The sequence below is a fragment of the Pseudophryne corroboree genome, chromosome 2 (assembly GCF_028390025.1).
Source record: "Pseudophryne corroboree isolate aPseCor3 chromosome 2, aPseCor3.hap2, whole genome shotgun sequence".
NCBI classification, from domain to species: Eukaryota; Metazoa; Chordata; class Amphibia; order Anura; family Myobatrachidae; genus Pseudophryne; species Pseudophryne corroboree.
In genome coordinates this window covers 272,376,633-272,398,350 of record NC_086445.1, presented here as the reverse complement: position 1 = coordinate 272,398,350, position 21,718 = coordinate 272,376,633, and the positions used below count along the sequence as shown (strand labels likewise).

Here is a 21,718-nt window from a genome sequence, read left to right as displayed (position 1 = left end):
CTGGGGACTCCGTAAGGACCATGGGGATTATACCAAAGCTCCCAAACGGGCGGGAGAGTGCGGATGACTCTGCAGCACCAAATGAGAGAACTCCAGGTCCTCCTCAGCCAGGATATCAATTTTGTAGAATTTTACAAACGTATTTGCTCCTGACTAAGTAGCTGCTCGGCAAAGTTGTAAAGCCGAGACCCCTCGGGCAGCCGCCCAAGATGAGCCCACCTTCCTTGTGGAGTGGGCATTTACAGATTTTTGGCTGTGGCAGGCCTGCCACAGAATGTGCAAGCTGAATTGTACTACAAATCCAACGAGCAATAGTCTGCTTAGAAGCAGGAGCACCCAGCTTGTTGGGTGCACACAGGATAAACAGCGAGTCAGATTTCCTGACTCCAGCCGTCCTGGAAACATATTTTCAGGGCACTGACAACGTCTAGCAACTTGGAGGCCTCCAAGTCCCTAGTAGCCGCAGGCACCACCAATAGGTTGGTTCAGGTGAGACGCTGAAACCACCTTGGGGAGAAACTGAGGACGAGTCCTCAATTCCGCCCTGTCCGAATGGAAAATCAGATAAGGGCTTTTTCAGGATAAAGCCGCCAATTCTGACACGCGCCTGGCCCAGGCCAGGGCCAACAGCATGACCACTTTCCATGTGAGATATTTTAACTCCACAGATTTAAGTGGTTCAAACCAATGTGACTTTTGGAACCCAAAACTACATTGAGATCCCAAAGTGCCACTGGAGGCACAAAAGGAGGCTGTATATGCAGTACCCCTTTTACAAACGTCTAAACTTCAGGGACTGAAGCTAGTTCTTTTTTGGAAGAAAATTGACAGGGCCGAAATTTGAACCTTAATGGACCCCAATTTCAGGCCCATAGACACTCCTGTTTGCAGGAAATGTAGGAATCGACCCAGTTGAATTTCCTCCGTCGGGCCTTACTGGCCTCGCACCACGCAACATATTTTCGCCAATTGCGGTGATAATGTTTTTGCGGTTACATCCTTCCTGGCTTTGATCAGGATAGGGATGACTTCATCCGGAATGCCTTTTTTCCTTCAGGATCCGGCGTTCAACCGCCATGCCGTCAAACGCAGCCGCGGTAAGTCTTGGAACAGACAGGGTCCTTGCTGGAGCAGGTCCCTTCTTAGAGGTAGAGGCCACGGATCCTCCGTGAGCATCTCTTGAAGTTCCGGTTACCAAGTCCTTCTTGGCCAATCCGGAACCACGAATATAGTGCTTACTCCTCTCCATCTTATCAATCTCAGTACCTTGGGTATGTGAGGCAGAGGAGGGAACACATACCCTGACTGGTACACCCACGGTGTTACCAGAGCGTCTACAGTTAATTGCCTGAGGGTCCCTGGACCTGGCGCAATACCTGTCGAGTTTTTAATCATGTGGAAGACTTCTGGGTGAAGTCCCCACTCTCCCGGGTGGAGGTCGTGCTGAGGAAGTCTGCTTCCCAGTTGTCCACTCCCGGAATGAATACTGCTGACAGTGCTATCACATGATTTTCCGCCCAGCGAAAAATCCTTGCAGCTTCTGCCATTGCCCTCCTGCTTCTTGTGCCACCCTGTCTGTTTACGTGGGTGACTGCCGTGATGTTGTCCGACTGGATCAACACCGGCTGACCTTGAAGCAGAGGTCTTGCTAAGCTTAGAGCATTGTAAATGTCCCTTAGCTTCAGGATATTTATGTGAAGTGATGTCTCCAGGCTTGACCATAAGCCCTGGATATTCCTTCCCTGTGTGACTGCTCCCCAGCCTCGCAGGCTGGCATCAGTGGTCACCAGGACCCAGTCCTGAATGCCGAATCTGCGGCCCTCTAGAAGATGAGCACTCTGCAACCACCACAGGAGGGACACCCTTGTCCTTGGTGACAGGGTTATCCGCTGATGCATCTGAAGATGCGATCCGGACCATTTGTCCAGCAGGTCCCACTGGAAAGTTCTTGCGTGGAATCTGCCGAATGGGATTGCTTCGTAGGAAGCCACCATTTTACCCAGAATCCTTGTGCATTGATGCACTGAGACTTGGCTCGGTTTTAGGAGGTTCCTGACTAGCTCGGATAACTCCCTGGCTTTCTCCTCCGGGAGAAACACCTTTTTCTGGACTGTGTCCAGGATCATCCCTAGGAACAGAAAACACGTCGTCGGAACCAGGTGCGATTTTGGAATATTGAGAATCCAATCGTGCTGCCGCAACACTACCTGAGATAGTGCTACACCGACCTCCAACTGTTCCCTGGATCTTACCCTTATCAGGGAATTGTCCAAGGAAGGGATAACTAAAATTCACTTCCTTCGAAGGAATATCATCATTTCGGCCATTACCTTGGTAAAGACCCGGGGTGCCGTGTACCATCCATACGGCAGCGTCTGAACTGATAGTGACAGTTCTGTACCATAAACCTGAGGTACCCTTGGTGAGAAGGGTAAATTTTGACATGAAGGTAAGCATCCTTGATGTCCCGAGACATCATGTAGTCCCCTTCTTCCAGGTTCGCAATCACTGCTCTGAGTGACTCAATCTTGAATTTGAACCTCTGTACGTAAGTGTTCAAAGATTTTAGATTTAGAATCGGTCTCACCGAGCCGTCCGGCTTCGGTACCACAACAGTGTGGAATAATACCCCGTTCCCTGTTGCAGGAGGGGTATCTTGATTATCACCTGCTGGGAATACAGCTTGTGAATGGCTTCCAAAACTGTCTCCCTGTCAGAAGGAGACATCGGTAAAGCCGACTTTAGGAAACGGCTAGGGGGAGACGTCTCGAATTCTAATTTGTACCCCTGAGATATCACCTGAAGGATCCAGGGGTCTACTTGCGAGTGAGCCCACTGCGCGCTGAAATTCATTGAGACGGGCCCCCCACCGTGCCTGATTCTGCTTGTAAAGCCCCAGCGTATACTGAGGGCTTGGCAGAGGCGGGAGAGGGTTTCTGTTCCTGGGAACTGGCTAATTTCTGCAGCCTTTTTCCTCTCCCTCTGTCACGGGGCAGAAATGAGGAACCTTTTGCCCGCTTGTCCACGAAAAGACTGCGCCTGATAATACGGCGTCTTCTCATGTTGAGAGGCGACCTGGGGTACAAACGTGGAATTCCCAGCTGTTGCCGTGGCCACGAGGTCTGAAAGACCGACCCCAAATAACTCCTCCCTTAATAAAGCAATACTTCCAAATGCCGTTTGGAATACGCATCACCTAACCACTGACGTGTCCATAACCCTCTACTGGTAGAAATGGACAACGCGCTTAGACTTGATGCCAGTCGGCAAATATTCCGCTGTGCATCACGCATATATAAAAATGCATCTTTTAAATGCTCTATAGGCAAAAATATACTGTCCCTATCTAGGGTATCAATATTTTCAGTCAGGGAATCCGACCACGCCAACCCAGCACTGCACATCCAGGCTGAGGCGATTGCTGGTCGCAGTATAACACCAGTATGTGTGTAAATACCTTTTAGGATACCCTCCTGCTTTCTATCAGCAGGATCCTTAAGGGCGGCCATCTCAGGCGAAGGTAGAGCCCTTACAAGCGTGTGAGCGCTTTATCCCCCCTAGGGGGTGTTTCCCAACGCACCCTAACCTCTGGCGGGAAAGGATATAATGCCAATAACATTTTAGAAATTATCCGTTGTTATCGGGGGAAACCCACGCATCATCACACACCTCATTTAATTTCTCAGATTCAGGAAAACTACAGGTAGTTTTTCCTCACCGAACATAATACCCCTTTTTTTGGTGGTACTCGTATTATCAGAAATGTGTAAAACATTTTTCATTGCCTCAATCATGTAACGTGTGGCCCTACTGGAAGTCACATTCGTCTCTTCACCGTCGACACTGGAGTCAGTATCCGTGTCGGCGTCTATATCTGCCATCTGAGGTAACGGGCGCTTTAGAGCCCCTGACGGCCTATGAGACGTCTGGACAGGCACAAGCTGAGTAGCCGGCTGTCTCATGTCAACCACTGTCTTTTATACAGAGCTGACACTGTCACGTAATTCCTTCCAACAGTTCATCCACTCAGGTGTCGACCCCCTAGGGGGTGACATCACTATTACAGGCAATCTGCTCCGTCTCCACATCATTTTTCTCCTCATACATGTCGACACAAAAGTACCGACATACAGCACACACACAGGGAATGCTCTGATAGAGGACAGGACCCCACTAGCCCTTTGGGGAGACAGAGGGAGAGTTTGCCAGCACACACCAGAGCGCTATATATATATATACAGGGATAACCTTATATAAGTGTTTTTCCCCTTATAGCTGCTGTATAGTTAATACTGCGCCTAATTAGTGCCCCCCTCTCTTTTTTTAACCCTTTCTGTAGTGTAGTGACTGCAGGGGAGAGACAGGGAGCTTCCCTCCAACGGAGCTGTGAGGGAAAATGGCGCCAGTGTGCTGAGGAGATAGGCTCCGCCCCTTTTTCGCAGACTTTTCTCCTGCTTTTTTATGGATTCTGGCAGGGGTTAAATGCATCCATATAGCCCAGGAGCTATATGTGATGCATTTTTTTGCCATCCAAGGTGTTTTTATTGCGTCTCAGGGCGCCCCCCCCCAGCGCCCTGCACCCTCAGTGACCGAAGTGTGAAGTGTGCTGAGAGCAATGGCGCACAGCTGCAGTGCTGTGCGCTACCTTGTTGAAGACAGGACGTCTTCTGCCGCCGATTTTCCGGACCTCTTCTGCCTTCTGGCTCTGTAAGGGGGCCGGCGGCGCGGCTCTGGGACCCATCCAAGCTGGGCCTGTGATCGTCCCTCTGGAGCTAATGTCCAGTAGCCTAAGAAGCCCAATCCACTCTGCACGCAGGTGAGTTCGCTTCTTCTCCCCTTAGTCCCTCGATGCAGTGAGCCTGTTGCCAGCAGGTCTCACTGAAAATAAAAAACCTAATCTAAAACTTTCACTAAGAAGCTCAGGAGAGCCCCTAGTGTGCACCCTTCTCGTTCGGGCAGAGATCTAACTGAGGCTTGGAGGAGGGTCATAGGGGGAGGAGCCAGTGCACACCAGATAGTCCTAAAGCTTTCTTTAGATGTGCCCAGTCTCCTGCGGAGCCGCTATTCCCCATGGTCCTTACGGAGTCCCCAGCATCCACTTAGGACGTTAGAGAAAATCAGGGGGAAAAAAGCGTTGATGCGACCCGGGACCCGTTTACTACATAGGGGTATATGCAATTCCGGGCGAATTGCGGCACTTTTTCGCCCGTTTTTAAATTCGACCGTCAAATTCCGGCAGGTGGGTGCCGGAATTCGACATATTCAATAAAAAACAAATTCGACAGTCCCGCTATCGAAAAGCGGCCGATTTGACGGATTTTGATTAGATTTTTAAAAATGTTTAAAAAACGGTAAAAAACCCGGAAAAAAATTGCGTGGGGTCCCCCCTCCTAAGCTTAACCAGCCTCGGGCTCTTTGAGCAGGTCCTGGTTGCCAAAATACGGGGGGAAAAATGACAGGGGATCCCCCGTATTTTAATAACCAGCACCGGGCTCTGCGCATGGTCCTGGTGCAAAAAAATACGGGGGACAAAAAGAGTAGGGGTCCCCCATATTTTTTGTACCAGCACCGGGCTCCACTAGCTGGACAGATAATGCCACAGCCGGGGGTCACTTTTATACAGCGCCCTGCGGCCGTGGCATTAAATACCCAACTAGTCACCCCTGGCCGGGGTACCCTGGAGGAGTGGGGACCCCTTCAATCAAGGGGTCCCCCCCCAAGCCACCCAAGGGCCAGGGGTGAAGCCCGAGGCTGTCCCCCCCCCATCCATGGGCTGCGGATGGGGGGCTGATAGCCTTGTTGAAAATGTAAGAATATTGGTTTTTTGCACTACAAGTCCCTGCAAGCCTCCCCCGCAAGCCGGTACTTGGCGAACCACAAGTACCAGCATGCAGGGGGAAAACGGGCCCGCTGGTACCTGTAGTTCTACTGCAAAAAAATACCCAAATAAAAACCGGACACAGACACCGTGAAAGTATAACTTTATTACATACATGCCGACACACATACTTACCTATGTTGAAACGCCGACTCTGGCCACGTCTCCAATGTCGACGTCCGGGGTACCTGAAAATAAAATTATACTCACCTGATCCAGTGTCCAGTTCTTTTATTGTAATCCACGTACTTGGCAAAACAAAAAAACGCATTTACCCGAACCAGACGGACTGAAAGGGGTCCCATGTTTACACATGGGACCCCTTTCCCCGAATGCAGAGACCCCCCCGTGACTCCTGTCACAGAAGGTCCCTTCAGCCAATCAGGAAGCGCCACTTCGTGGCACTCTCCTGATTGGCTTTGCGCGTCTGAGCTGGCAGACAGCGCATCGCACAGCTCCCTCCATTAGTTTCAATGGTGGGAACTTTGCGGTCAGCGGTGGGGTTACCCGCGGGTGACCTCACCGCTGACCGCAAAGTTCCCACCATTGAAGATAATGGAGGGGGCTGTGCGATGCGCTGTCTGCCAGCTCAGACGCGCAAAGCCAATCAGGAGAGTGCCACGAAGTGGCGCTTCCTGATTGGCTGAAGGGACCTTCTGTGACAGGAGTCACGGGGGGTCTCTGCATTCGGGGAAAGGGGTCCCATGTGTAAACATGGGACCCCTTTCAGTCCGTCTGGTTCGGGTAAATGCGTTTTTTTGTTTTGCCAAGTACGTGGATTACAATAAAAGATCTGGACACTGGATCAGGTGAGTATAATTTTATTTTCAGGTACCCCGGACGTCGACATTGGAGACGTGGCCAGAGTCAGCGTTTCAACATAGGTAAGTATGTGTGTCGGCATGTATGTAATAAAGTTATACTTTCACGGTGTCTGTGTCCGGTTTTTATTTGGGTATTTTTTTTGCAATAGAACTACAGGTACCAGCGGGCCCGTTTTTCCCCCGCATGCTGATACCTGTGGTTCTCCAAGTACCGGCTTGCGGGAGAGGCTTGCTTGGACTTGTAGTTCTTCTGCAAAAAATAAGAATTTACTTACCGATAATTCTATTTCTCGTAGTCCGTAGTGGATGCTGGGAACTCCGTAAGGACCATGGGGAATAGCGGCTCCGCAGGAGACTGGGCACAAAAGTAAAGCTTTAGGACTACCTGGTGTGCACTGGCTCCTCCCCCTATGACCCTCCTCCAAGCCTCAGTTAGGATACTGTGCACGGACGAGCGTACACAATAAGGAAGGATTTTGAATCCCGGGTAAGACTCATACCAGCCACACCAATCACACCGTACAACCTGTGATCTGAACCCAGTTTACAGCATGATAACAGAAGAGCCTCTGAAAAGATGGCTCACAACAATAATAACCCGATTTTTGTAACAATAACTATGTACAAGTATTGCAGACAATCCGCACTTGGGATGGGCGCCCAGCATCCACTACGGACTACGAGAAATAGAATTATCGGTAAGTAAATTCTTATTTTCTCTGACGTCCTAGTGGATGCTGGGAACTCCGTAAGGACCATGGGGATTATACCAAAGATCCCAAACGGGCGGGAGAGTGCGGATGACTCTGCAGCACCGAATGAGAGAACTCCAGGTCCTCCTCAGCCAGGGTATCAAATTTGTAGAATTTAGCAAACGTGTTTGCCCCTGACCAAGTAGCTGCTCGGCAAAGTTGTAACGCCGAGACCCCTCGGGCAGCCGCCCCAGATGGGCCCACCTTCCTTGTGGAATGGGCTTTTACAGATTTTGGCTGTGGCAGGCCTGCCACAGAATGTGCAAGCTGAATTGTACTACAAATCCAACGAGCAATAGTCTGCTTAGAAGCAGGAGCACCCAGCTTGTTGGGTGCATACAGGATAAACAGCGAGTCAGATTTCCTGACTCCAGTCGTCCTGGAAACATATATTTTCAAGGCCCTGACTACGTCCAACAACTTGGAGTCCTCCAAGTCACTAGTAGCCGCAGGTACCACAATAGGTTGGTTCAGATGAAACACTGAAACCACCTTAGGGAGAAAATGAGGACGAGTCCTCAATTCCGCCCTGTCTGAATGGAAGATCAGATAAGGGCTTTTACAGGATAAAGCCCGCCAATTCTGACACGTGCCTGGCCGAGGCCAGGGCCAACAACATGACCACTTTCCATGTGAGATATTTTAACTCCACAGATTCAAGTGGTTCAAACCAATGTGACTTTAGGAACCCCAAAACTACATTGAGATCCCAAGGTGCCACTGGAGGCACAAAAGGAGGCTGTATATGCAGTACCCCTTTTACAGACGTCTGAACTTCAGGTAGTGAAGCTAGTTCTTTCTGGAAGAAAATTGACAGGGCCGAAATTTGAACCTTAATGGACCCCAATTTTAGGCCCATAGACACTCCTGTTTACAGGAAATGCAGGAATCGACCTAGTTGAAATTCCTCCATCGGGGCCTTACTGGCCTCGCACCACGCAACATATTTTCGCCAAATGCGGTGATAATGCTTTGCGGTTACATCCTTCCTGGCTTGACCAGGGTAGGGATGACTTCATCCGGAATGCCTTTTTCCTTCAGGATCCGGCGTTCAACCGCCCTGCCGTCAAACGCAGCCGCGGTAAGTCTTGAAATAGACAGGGTCCTTGCCGGAGCAGGTCCCTTCTTAGAGGTAGAGGCCACGGGTCCTCCGTGAGCATCTCTTGAAATTCCGGGTACCAAGTCCTTCTTGGCCAATCCGGAGCCACGAGTATAGTTCTTACTCCCCTCCGTCTTATAATTCTCAGTACTTTTGGTATGAGAGGAAGAGGAGGGAACACATACACTGACTGGTACACCCATGGTGTTACCAGAGCGTCCACAGCTATTGCCCGAGGGTCCCTTGACCTGGCGCAATACCTGTCCAATTTTTTGTTTAGGCGGGACGCCATCATGTCCACCTTTGGTTTTTCCCAATGGTTTACAATCATGTGGAAGACTTCTGGCTGAAGTCCCCACTCTCCCGGGTGGAGGTCGTGCCTGCTGAGGAAGTCTGCTTCCCAGTTGTCCACTCCCGGAATGAACACTGCTGACAGTGCTATCACATGATTTTCCGCCCAGCGAAAAATCCTTGCAGCTTCTGCCATTGCCCTCCTGCTTCTTGTGCCGCCCTGTCTGTTTACGTGGGCGACTGCCGTGATGTTGTCCGACTGGATCAGCACCGGCTGACCTTGAAGCAGAGGTCTTGCTTGGCTTAGGGCATTGTAAATGGCCCTTAGCTCCAAAATATTTATGTGAAGTGATGTCTCCAGGCTTGACCACAAGCCCTGGAAATTTCTTCCCTGTGTGACTGCTCCCCAGCCTCGCAGGCTGGCATCCGTGGTCACCAGGACCCAGTCCTGAATGCCGAATCTGCGACCCTCTAGAAGATGAGCACTCTGCAACCACCACAGGAGAGACACCCTTGTCTTTGGTGACAGGGTTATCCGCTGATGCATCTGAAGATGCGATCCGGACCATTTGTCCAGCAGGTCCCACTGGAAAGTTCTTGCGTGGAATCTGCCGAATGGAATTGCTTCGTAGGAAGCCACCATTTTTCCCAGGACCCTTGTGCACTGATGCACTGACACTTGGCCTGGTTTTAGGAGGTTTCTGACTAGTTCGGATAACTCCCTGGCTTTCTCCTCCGGCAGAAAACACCTTTTTCTGGACTGTGTCCAGGATCATCCTTAGGAATAGAAGGCGTGTCGACTGGATCAGCTGCGATTTTGGAATATTGAGAATCCAACCGTGCTGCCGCAGCACTATCTGAGATAGTGCTACCCCGACTTCCAACTGTTCCCTGGATCTTGCCCTTATCAGGAGATCGTCCAAGTAAGGGATAACTAAAACTCCCTTCTTTCGAAGGAGTATCATCATTTCGGCCATTACCTTGGTAAAGACCCGGGGTGCCGTGGACAATCCAAACGGCAGCGTCTGAAACTGATAGTGACAGTTCTATACCACAAACCTGAGGTACCCTTGGAGAAGGGTAAATTGGGACATGTAGGTAAGCATCTTTGATGTCCAGAGAGACCATATAGTCCCCTTCTTCCAGGTTTGCAATCACTGCTCTGAGTGACTCCATCTTGAATTTGAACCTTTGTATGTAAGTGTTCAAGGATTTTAGATTTAAAATTGGTCTCACCGAGCCGTCCGGCTTCGGTACCACAAATAGTGTGGAATAGTACCCCTTTCCCTGTTGCAGGAGGGGTACCTTGATTATCACCTGCTGGGAATACAGCCTGTGATGGCTTGCAATACTGTCTCCCTGTCTGAGGGAGACGTCGGTAAAGCAGACTTTATGAAACGGCGAGGGGGAGACGTCTCGAATTTCTTGAGACGGGCCCCCACCGTGCCTGAGACCGCTTGTAAAGCCCAGCGTCATGCTGAGGACTTTGCGGAGGCGGGAGAGGGCTTTTGTTCCTGGGAATTGGCTGTTTGCTGCAGCCTTTTTCCTCTCCCTCTGCTACGGGGCAGAAATGAGGCGCCTTTTGCCCGCTTGCCCTTATGGGGCCGAAAGGACTGCGCCTGATAATACGGCGTCTTCTTAGGTTGAGAAGCTACCTGGGGTAAAAATGTGGATTTTCCAGCCGTTGCCGTGGCCACCAGGTCTGTTAGACCTACCCCAATAAACTCCTCCCTTTTATAAGGCGACACTTCCATATGCCTTTTGGAATCAGCATCACCTGACCACTGTCCTGTCCATAACCCTCTTCTGGCAGAAATGGACAGCGCACTTACTCTTGATGCCAGTCGGCAAATATCCCTCTGTGCATCACGCATATATAGAAATGCATCTTTTAAATGCTCTATAGTTAGTAATATACTGTCCCTATCTAGGGTATCAATATTTTCAGTCAGGGAATCCGACCAAGCCACCCCAGCACTGCACATCCAGGCTGAGGCGATTGCTGGTCGCAGTATCACACCCGTGTGAGTGTATATACATTTTAGGAAATTTTACTGCTTTCTGTCAGCAGGTTCCTTAAGGGCGGCCGTATCCGGGGACGGTAGTGCCACCTGTTTAGACAAGCGTGTGAGCGCTTTATTCACCCTAAGGGGTGTTTCCCAACGTGCCCTATCCTCTGGCGGGAAGGGGTATGATGCCAATAACTTTTTAGGAATTAACAGTTTTTATCGGGGGAAACCCACGCATCATCACACACTTCATTTAATTCCTCAGATGCAGGAAAAACTACAGGCAGTTTTTTCTCACCCAACATAATACCCTTTTTAGTGGTACTGGTATTATCAGAAATGTGTAAAAACATTTTCCATAGCCTCAATCATGTAACGTGTGGCCCTACTGGAAGTCACATTCGTCTCTTAATCGTCGACACTGGAGTCAGTATCCGTGTCGGCGTCTGTATCTGCCATCTGCGGTAACGGGCGTTTTAGGGCCCCAGATGGCTTTTGAGACACCTGGACAGGCACAGGCTGAGTCGCCGGCTGTCTCATGTCATCAATCTTTTGTAAAGAGCTGACACTGTCACATAATTCCTTCCATAAGCTCATCCACTCAGGTGTCGACTCCCTAGGGGGTGACATCTCTGTTACAGGCAATTGCTCCGCCTCCACCTCATTTTCCTCCTCATACATGTCGACACAACGTACCGACACACAGCACACACACAGGGAATGCTCTGATAGAGGACAGGACCCCACTAGCCCTTTGGGGAGACAGAGGGAGAGTATGCCAGCACACACCAGAGCGCTATATATATATATATATATATATATATATATATATATATATATATATATATATATATATATATATATATATATATATAGGGATAACCTTATAAGTGTTTTTCCCCTTATAGCTGCTGTATTGTTATACTGCGCCTAATTAGTGCCCCCCTCTCTTTTTTAACCCCTTACTGTAGTGTAACTGCAGGGGAGAGCCAGGGAGCTTCCCTCCAACGGAGCTGTGAGAGAAAATGGTGCCAGTGTGCTGAGGAGATAGGCTCCGCCCCCTTCTCGGCGGCCTTTTCTCCCGTTTTTCTGTGGAATCTGGCAGGGGTTAAAATTCATCCATATAGCCCTGGGGGTTATATGTGATGTATTTTCGCCAGCCAAGGTGTTTTACATTGCTGCTCAGGGCGCCCCCCCCTAGCGCCCTGCACCCTCAGTGACCGGAGTGTGAAGTGTGCCTGAGTAACAATGGCGCACAGCTGCAGTGCTGTGCGCTACCTTGTTGAAGACTGATGTCTTCTGCCGCCGATTTTTCCGGACCTCTTCTTGTTTCTGGCTCTGTAAGGGGGCCGGCGGCGCGGCTCTGGGACCGAGCTCCGAGGCTGGGCCTGTGTTCGGTCCCTCTGGAGCTAATGGTATCCAGTAGCCTAAGAAGCCCAATCCACTCTGCACGCAGGTGAGTTCGCTTCTTCTCCCCTTAGTCCCTCGATGCAGTGAGCCTGTTGCCAGCAGGTCTCACTGAAAATAAAAAAAACTAAAACTAAAACTAAAACTTTCACTAAGAAGCTCAGGAGAGCCCCTAGTGTGCACCCTTCTCGGCCGGGCACAAAAATCTAACTGAGGCTTGGAGGAGGGTCATAGGGGGAGGAGCCAGTGCACACCAGGTAGTCCTAAAGCTTTACTTTTGTGCCCAGTCTCCTGCGGAGCCGCTATTCCCCATGGTCCTTACGGAGTTCCCAGCATCCACTAGGACGTCAGAGAAAACAATATTCTTTCATTTTTACACATGGCTATCAGCCCCCCATCTGCAGCCCTTGGATGGGGGGGGGGGCAGCCTCGGGCTTTACCCCTGGCCCTTGGGTGGCTGGGGGGGGACGGGGGGGGGACGGGACACCCCTTGATTGAAAAGTGACCCCCGGCTGTGGCATTATCCGTCCAGCTAGTGGAGCCCGGTGCTGGTACAAAAAATACGGGGGACCCCTACGTCTTTTGTCCCCCGTATTTTTTGCACCAGGACCAGGCGCAGAGCCCGGTGCTGGTTGTTAAAATACGGGGGATCCCCTGTCATTTTTTTTCCCGTATTTTGGCAACCAGGACCGGCTCAAAGAGCCCGAGGCTGGTTATGCTTAGGAGGGGGGACCCCACGCAATTTTTTTTTCGTGTTTTTTATCGTTTTTTTAAACATTTTTAAAAATCTAATCAAAATCCGTCAAATCGGCCGCTTTTCGACAGCGGGACTGTCGAATTCGTTTTTTATTGAATAAGTCGAATTCCGGCACCCACCTGCCGGAATTCGACGGTCGAATTGTGTCGAACTTAAAAACGGGCGAAAAAGTGCCGCAATTCGCCCGGAATTGCATATACCCCTATGTAGTAAACGGGTCCCGGGTCGCATCGACCCGGGAACCCGTTTATACTGCCACTGACCCGGTATTCAACCCGGGTATAACCCTTCTTATAACCCGGGTGAATACACATCGCACACTGACCCGTGTCGACCCGGCAATATGCTGGGTTGATACCGAGTTATTTTTGCGATGTGAAAGGGGTATAAAGTAACTCTGTACTAGTTTACACCATTAAAGGGCAAGGCAAGTTGTGTTATTCATACCCTAGAAGGGGACGTTTGTTCGTCAGGGCGTTTCTGTTGCTCAGACTCAACTTCCTGGCGTCTTTTTCTCATTCTCTCTCGTAAATCTCCAGTGGGTCTTTCTGGTGACCTGTGATCAGGAAAGACTACATGAGGTAAGAAATGAGCCTGAACAATAAGTAACTATTCAAAGTACAGGTAAAACATTTATAACGTAACGATTTCTGATACAATTCAAACACCCACACGGCAAAACTTATCCGTTAAAAAAAAAAAAAACACTGAGGAGAGCGAGTACAGATGTAGCCACGCACATCATGGCAACATATGACCACTCACTATGTGCACTTGCGGCACGGGCGCGACTATCTGCGTCTTTTGGCGCCCCATTCACTTTGAATGGGGCATGTGCATGTCTTAGAAGTGCACGTGGTCACGGCATATGAGCATTCGCACCTAGATGATTGTTCTATAAGACAAACAAACAGCAACAGTGACATTATTAGAAAAAAAGGAACATCTTATTTCGCAGTTTGAAAGTTCTAAAGAGAGAGATTAAATGCTTTAAGTCAGGGATGGGAAACCTTCGGCTTTCCAGCTGTTGTTGAACTACAGATCCCAGCATGCTCTGCAAGTTTTAGCATGGCCAAATTGCAAAACTGTAGCAAGGCATGCTGGTATGTGTAGTTCAACAACAGCTGGAAGGCCGAAGGTTCCCCATCCCTGCTCTAAGTAATAAAAATATTAGACTATGTTTACAAGGCCACAATATCTATCTATCCTAGTTAACAGACAAGAGAGGCACACTCGCATTAAGGGGGTTATTCAGGTGTGTAAGCAAATCTAAAAAAAAAAAGTACACTATTGGGCAAAACCATATTGCATTGCAGGTGGGGCAAAACACGCTTTGTGTGGGTTATATTGTTTCTGTGCAGGGTAAATACTGGCTGCTTTATTTTTACACTGCAATTTAGATTTCAGTTTGAACACACCCCACCTAAAGCTAACTCTCTCTGCACATGTTACATCTGCCCCACCCCTGCAGTGCAGCATAGTTATGCCCATTAGAGTGCATTTGAGGTTTGCTAACAAACCTGATGAGGCCCTAAGTATAGATTTCAGAAGTAAAATGTATGCTGCAGCTTTGAGTCAAGTAAACAGGTGATTCAGGAACATCACACTGTAAGCATATCATGCACAACAAGAACTGTATGTATAATAAACTCTACAACATTTCTATTTAATCTGGGATGAAAAGGAGACTCTAGCAATTTATCATGTTCTACTCCCTCGCAGCATTCTTCACTTTTGCGAGTCCCTCGCTCCGTAGAGATCACGGTTGTCTGTCTGCAAGTATCTCACTCTCTACTATTTTCTATCAAACTGGAACGTATATAAAAACACAGTCTAGTGCACATGGCCTTACCTAATTTTTCAAAGCCAAAAATTGTATAAGTATTTTACATATTCAGTACTCATTTTTACAGCTTATTAAACAGGCTTTAATGCAGCAAGACAAGTTTAAGCATGTGCAGAATTTGTTTTGTGCCAATATCAGAACTGCCTGACGTGCTCACAAGCATTAACACTTCGCTAAGCATAATGACGTTTTATGGGATTGCTATTTAAAAACATAGTACACTAAACTGCAGGGAAGTGGACGTGCTCCAAGAGAGTATAAAGTACAGGGTTTTGGCTACACATTTTATAGGCATTTGTCACCACTCAGGTCAGAGGCAGCCTGAAGCTAAGTTGGTCCAGCAGCATACTCCTACTTGGACACCCTCTAACCTGATCAGAAAAAGGGATGTCAACCAGATTGATGCATGTTCAACAGGTTGGTGGCAGTAGCTGTGTATTGCTGGACGACAGAAGCCCAGTCTTCAGATAAATACAAGTCTGCATTACTGTACTTACTGAAAACACACACCCTTCTTTGACACCCATATTTTTAGTATTGAGAGGAACACAAAGTGCATTTTATTTCATATCAGCTAAAAACAATCAGAAAATTATTAATCTTATTCTAATTTTCTCCAGAATTTGGGAAGGAAAAAATAAGGCTTACGTTACATTTGATTTCAAATGTAATCACCTGGTGGGCAGGAGGGGTCTGATGGCATGCAACACTTCAGGCTGATCATTTAGTATTTGCTACAGTAGAACATGGCAGGCAGCCAGTAGTACAAAACGGGTTATGTTTTGTCCATATGTACAAAAGACGGCAGGTCCATCCAATGCCAAGGCATATAACTGGATGCCTTGCAGCTCTTAAATGCAGGAGGACTGTACTCATCCAGTTCTAATCCATAAATGTGCTGCATTCATCAGACCCTTCTGCAGGTAATGGGAAGGTTCCTAAACTAAAGAACCCTTATTTTCTAAATAAATTCAAGTACTAAAAAAAAAAAAAAAAATTAAAAAGGACAACTGCTTTATATTTACTAAAGTGCGGGTTTAGAAGTGGAGATGTTGCCCATAGCAGCCAAGATTCTAGCTATTATCTTCTAGAAGGCGCTAGATAAATAAGTAGAATCTGATCGGTTGCTATGGGCAACACCTCCACGTCTATAAGCTAGCACTTAATTATACCCGTAAGTTTCCAGTTTAATGCGCCAATGTTAAAACGCATTTGGCATATGGTTATCAACTGCATTTTTTTCGCACACACGCGACATCACTGGAGGTCCTCTAGGTATTCCCCCAATGCAATCCCTTGCAGTAAACGCAAAAAAATGGAGCAGACAGCATTTGAAAATATAGCACTTATGAATTTTAGTAGCACTGTAAGTGGGCTTTCATTTTAAGATCCGTTTGCATGCATTGTGTGAGCATAAGGAAAAGGACAAACAAAATTAAATACCAGTGGACATGAGATCTAAACTTCGTTTTCTTCAATCAGTGCATGTGAAAAATTTAAATAAAATACAAAAATGTTTACACTTATCAAATGAGGATCACGTCTAATGAACAACTTTTGTTATATTACATTAATAAAAACTTATTTCATTTAGGACAGGCAGACTCATCCTGGAACATTGCACTTAACTTTACAGTGGTAAAAGTCTGTGTGGACTAAAGTTTAGAAGATACTAAAAAAAAAAAAAAAACACAAATATTATTCTAGAATAGATTACAAAATAAAAAGAAGTTCCAATTTGATTTACCTTCTGTAGGAACTACTATAGCCTTTTCCTCTGGGTGAAGGGCCATGTATAAACCTACAGGTGTTACCATATATACAGTTCCCAGTCTTCATCCAATTACGACATTGTGTCTAAAATATGAGAAGTACTAAATTAGTTTATTTTGTAAAATAATATTTCTTGTGAAAAGACCTGAATATTCTCCTATATGTGGGTTACTAGAAATCTACTTACAAGTCAAATACGGAATTTTAAAGCTGGTTTCGATTTAGCAGATACATAAAAGAATAAACATTTACTAAGCAGAAGGACAAAAATAAGCAGAATAATTTAAGAAAAAGTTCCAATAAATGTGAAATATGTCTGAAAATGGATATGCGCGTATTAGCAAATCAGGCAGTCCTTCAGAGGGGGCAACCGAATTACCCACAAAGGGTGTGTGTGTTGCCTGTAGCAGTGGCATGTAAAATGTCAGAAACTCGCACCCCTCACTGCCCCTTCCTGTGCCAGACTCTCACATTTTTGCTCGCAGCCCTATGAAGTGTGAACAAAAATCCATTAGTCGGCAATACTATAAGTGCGGCATACCGAAGCACCTTACTCGCACCTGCGAAGACATTGCAGGTAATTGGACTGACCCCTTAGAGTTAGATTCTGCCAAAAACAGTTATTCATACACAGCATACCACTCTAGCATGTAGATGTAACAGAGCTATTTATATCCTTTAAATAAAGTAGACAAAAAACTTAATTTTGTATTATTATGAAAACTGCTTAATACATCACTTTCTTAAAACAGTCATAAACACCAATAAAGATCTATGTAATGATGGGCTGTACAAACACAGCTACCACGACTTTGCATCTTTAAAGCTTTAAACAGTAAACTATGTATTTGTTTATTTTGGTAAAGTATTCATTAGCAGGACCATCAGCTAGCTGTACAGCTGTAAAAAGCCTGACTGACTAGGTGACATGCAATAACTCCCTAGATGCGCCCACTTGAATTGAATTTTTAAATTAGACTATACCCTGCAATACATACAGTGGACCTGGGTACAGGGAGATTGAGGAGGTGGGCGTGGGGGGCCAACTTAAAAAACTGTTCTACTGTCACTTATACAATGGGTTGCCTCAGCTGTAGGTAAAGCATGTCTACGGGAGGCAGCAAAGTTTATGTAATGTCCCGAAGGAAGTGGACCATGGTGCAACAGTTAAGAGGAGACGACTAGTACTCTAGAAAAAAGCCATGTCTTTCCTGTTCTACAGGAGATGCTAAACACTCTGAGAAGCTGTCATGGTGGGACGAATATTCTTTTATTGGAGAAGGAAGGTTTGAAGCAAAATAATTCAAAAAGATATAGCCACTAAATCCAAAAAAGGAGAGTTATGGTTGACTTACTATTGTTAACTATCTTTCTGCAAGGTACATTGGGTTCCACAGGGAAACATCGGGGTGTAGAGTGGATCTTGATCCAGAGGCACCAACAGGCTAAGGCTTTAGGCTGTCCCAGGGTGCATTAGAGCCTCCGCTATAACCTCGCCTCCAGGCACCGAGAGCTCAGTTTCGTTAACCAGTCCAATGCAGGAACCAGTAAGAGAGAAGGTAGATGTTAGTCACATAGAACCACATTCTCAAGACAGGAGAAGGGACCAGCAGCTAATGCCATACAAACCCACGGAAGCTACGTGCATCAGGGTGGGCGCCCTGTGGAAGCCAATGTACCTTGCAGAAAGAGAGTTAACAATGGTAAGTCTACCATAACTCTACTTTTCTGCAGCAGGTTACATTGGTTTCCACAAGGAAACATCGGGGATGTCCTAAAGCAGTTCCTCAAGAGAGGGGACGCAACTTAGCGGGTATGAGAACAAGGCATCCAAAGGAAGCATCCTGGGAGGCAGAAGTATCAAAGGCATAGAACCTAATGAAAAGAGAATAAATTACCAAGTAATTAGTCTGGCGCTGATTATGGGCTAGCTTTGCTATTAGCAGCCCAAAAAATAGGGATAGTTGGTCAAAATACAAAAACAAATAAATTAGCGCTAATGAACTGGATATGTTTAAACAGAGTACAAATTTATTACATATTTCACATAATTAATTGTTGCAACATATTTAAAAATTTGAAAAAAATCAATAAGGGCATATCAGAGCATTGCTTATAATGAGAATGATTTAAACTATTACATGAGCTGGTATTTGTAGTTCATCTTATGAGTATAGCCTCAGTCCTAGGAAATGAAGATATTGCGGAGATATTACCAACTATGTTGGAAGATGCGCAACCTCTTGTAGCTTGGTTATGGACTCCACATAGTCCTATTTAAATCTCCAGTCCAAACGCAAATGTCCACTTCGTCACAATAATTCCTTACTTGGACTTCTAGGCTTGACTACAGATGTAATAGATGGATCCAAATTGTAAGCCCAGCTGGGGCATACAATAGGACTATGGGCAACAATATGTAGCAACAATTAATTATGAAGAATATGTAATAAATTTGTACTCTTTTTAAACATACCCAGTTGATTACCGCTAATTTATTTGTTTTGGTATAGAACCTAATGAACGTGTTCACAGAGGACCACGTAGCCGCCTTGCACAATTGTTCTGCGGACGCAGCACGGCGAGCAGCCCAAGAAGGTCCAACAGACCGAGTAAAATGGGCATTAATAGCAGCAGGAGCTGGGAGATCAGCCTGCGCATAAGCTTGTGCAATCACCATTCTAATCAATCTGGCCAAGGTTTACTTACTCGCAGGTCAGCCACTTTTGTGAAAACCAAACAAGACAAAAAAAGGTGTCTGACTTCCTGATAGAGGAAGTCCTGTCCACATATATAAGGAGAGCCCGTATCACATCCAAAGACCGCTCTTTGGAAGACAAATCAGAAGAGATAAAGGCCGGAACAACAATCTCTTGGTTAAGGTAAAAAGATGACACCATCTTAGGTAAGTAGCCTGGGCGAGTTCTAAGAACTGCCCGGTCATGATGAAATATTAAAAGGGGTGGACAACAGGACAATGCGCCTAAGAACGACACCCTTCTAGCAGTGGCAATAGCCAGTAAAAACAAGACCTTGGCCGTGAGCCATTTAAGGTCCACCGTCTCAAGAGGTTCAGAAAAGCCGAAATTCTCGAAGTTCTGAATCTGTATGCATCATAACTCTATCAGCACACCAGGTGAAGTAAGAATTTCAGACCCTGTAATAAAGCCAAGCTGAAGCCGGTTTACGGGTTTTTAACATAGTTTGGATGATAGCCTCAGAGAATCCTTTGGCTCTCAGGAGTGATGCTTCAAGAGCCACGCCGTAAAAGCCAGCCTGGCCAGGTCCGGATAAAGACAAGGGCACTGTACGATGAGGTCTGGGCGCTGAGGAAGTAGAAGAGGATGCTCTGTTGATAGACCCTGCAGGTCTGAGAACCAATGCCATCTGGGCTATTCTGGAGCACAGAAGTAGAAATCCTCCTTCTTCTTGTTTGAACTTCTGCAGGACCTGCAGTGTCTGCAGGAGTGACACTGGAGGGAACACGTAGGGCAGCCGAAAGTTTCATGGAATTGCCAGTGCGTCCACTAACGCTGCTTGAGGATCCCTGGTTCTTGATCCGAAGACCGGAACTTTGTGATTGTGTCGATACGCCATCAGGTCTACAGCTGGTAAGCCCCATTTGTCCACTAGGAGTTGAAAGACCTCCTGATGAAGACTCCACTCTCCGGTGTGCACGTCCTGAATGTTTACCGGGAGGAGTGATTCCTCCTTGGTCCACCGACCCTGGAAAGAGTGTTGCTCCAACACAGCACCCCAGACTGGCATCCAAAGGCAGTAGGACCCAGTTGGGTATCCAGAAGGTATGGCCCCTGCTCAACTGCCGGTCCTGTAGACACCAGGTCAGTGATATATGAACCTCTGGAGTCAAGGAGATCATGTGAGACGTGATCCGTTTAGGTAGGCTGTCCCACTTAGAAAGGATTAACCTCTGCAGAGGGCGGGAATGAAATTGAGCGTACGCTACTACTTCGAAAGCCGTCATCATCAAGCCTAGTACTTGCATCGCCGAGTGTATCGACACTCTTAGGCGAGAGAGGAAGTATCTTATCCTGTCCTGAAGGTTCAGGACCTTCTGTGAAGACAGAAACAGCCGCTGACTGTGTGTGTGTGTCCAGCAGTGCCCCCAGGTACACTATGCTCCGAGCAGGGACCAGCGAGGATTTCTACCAGTTGGTGAGCCATCCGTGGGCTTGTAGGAAGGTTACAGTCAGTTGCAGATCACTGAGGACGACATCGTGGGACTTTGCCAGGATCAGCAAGTAGTCCAGATACGGCAGGATCCTTACTCTCTGGCGACCTAGATGAGCCGTCATCACGGCCATAACCTTGGTGAAAATCCGAGGGGCCTAGGCCAGTCCAAACGGTAGAGCCTTGAACTGATAGTGAAGGTTGCCAATAGCAAACCACAGATATTGCTGATGTGACACGGCAATAGGTATATGCAGGTAAGCATCTTGTATATCCAGGGATACCATATAATTTCCGGGTTCCACGGCCAGTACAATTGAGCGCAGTGTTTCCATATGGAACTTGGATACTCTCACAAACTTGTTTAGTGATTTGAGATTGACTATAGGTACGAAAAGACCCATTGGGTTTCGCACTAGAAACAGGGTCAAGTAGTATCCTCTGCCTCTCTGGGATAGAGGTACCGGCACCACCACTCCTGTATCCAGGAGGGAACTCACAGCCATTTGTAGAGCTTGCGCCTTTAACGGATCCATATGGATAACCGTTGTGCAGAACTGGCGAGTGGGACAGCTCTTGAAAGACTGAGTACCCATGAGAGACAACATCTCGCACCCATGCCTGTGAAGTAGTCTTTAACCAGACCTGGGTGAATCGCAGAAGTCGGCCTTCCACCCTGGGATCCCCTAGGGGGATGCATGTCCCATCATGCAGCAGGCTTGTCATGTTTAGAAGCAGGCTTAACAGGCTTGTTTAGCCTTGGGCTTTGTGGTTTTGGAAGCACAAGATTGTCTCGGGTATGTCTGACCTTTTGCTTTCCCTTGACGCCAAAATGAGTGAAAAGTGGTACCTTTTGCCTTCTGTGCAGAAGGAGTTGTGTTAGGGAGAAAG

At 47.3% G+C, this 21,718-nt stretch overlaps 1 protein-coding gene across 2 annotated transcripts in view; it reads right to left on the bottom strand.

Annotated features, from left to right (window-relative positions):
- Positions 1 to 21,718, bottom strand: part of ZC3H13 (zinc finger CCCH-type containing 13) — a 301,667-nt gene that overhangs the window by 211,203 nt on the left and 68,746 nt on the right. For both annotated transcript variants that reach the window (XM_063952816.1, XM_063952817.1), the window contains exons 3-4: positions 16,611 to 16,720; positions 13,465 to 13,573 (exon numbers count right to left, since the gene is read on the bottom strand). In XM_063952816.1, the coding sequence (XP_063808886.1) occupies positions 13,465 to 13,573; positions 16,611 to 16,720 (219 nt within the window). The remainder of the gene's footprint in view (positions 1 to 13,464; positions 13,574 to 16,610; positions 16,721 to 21,718) is intronic.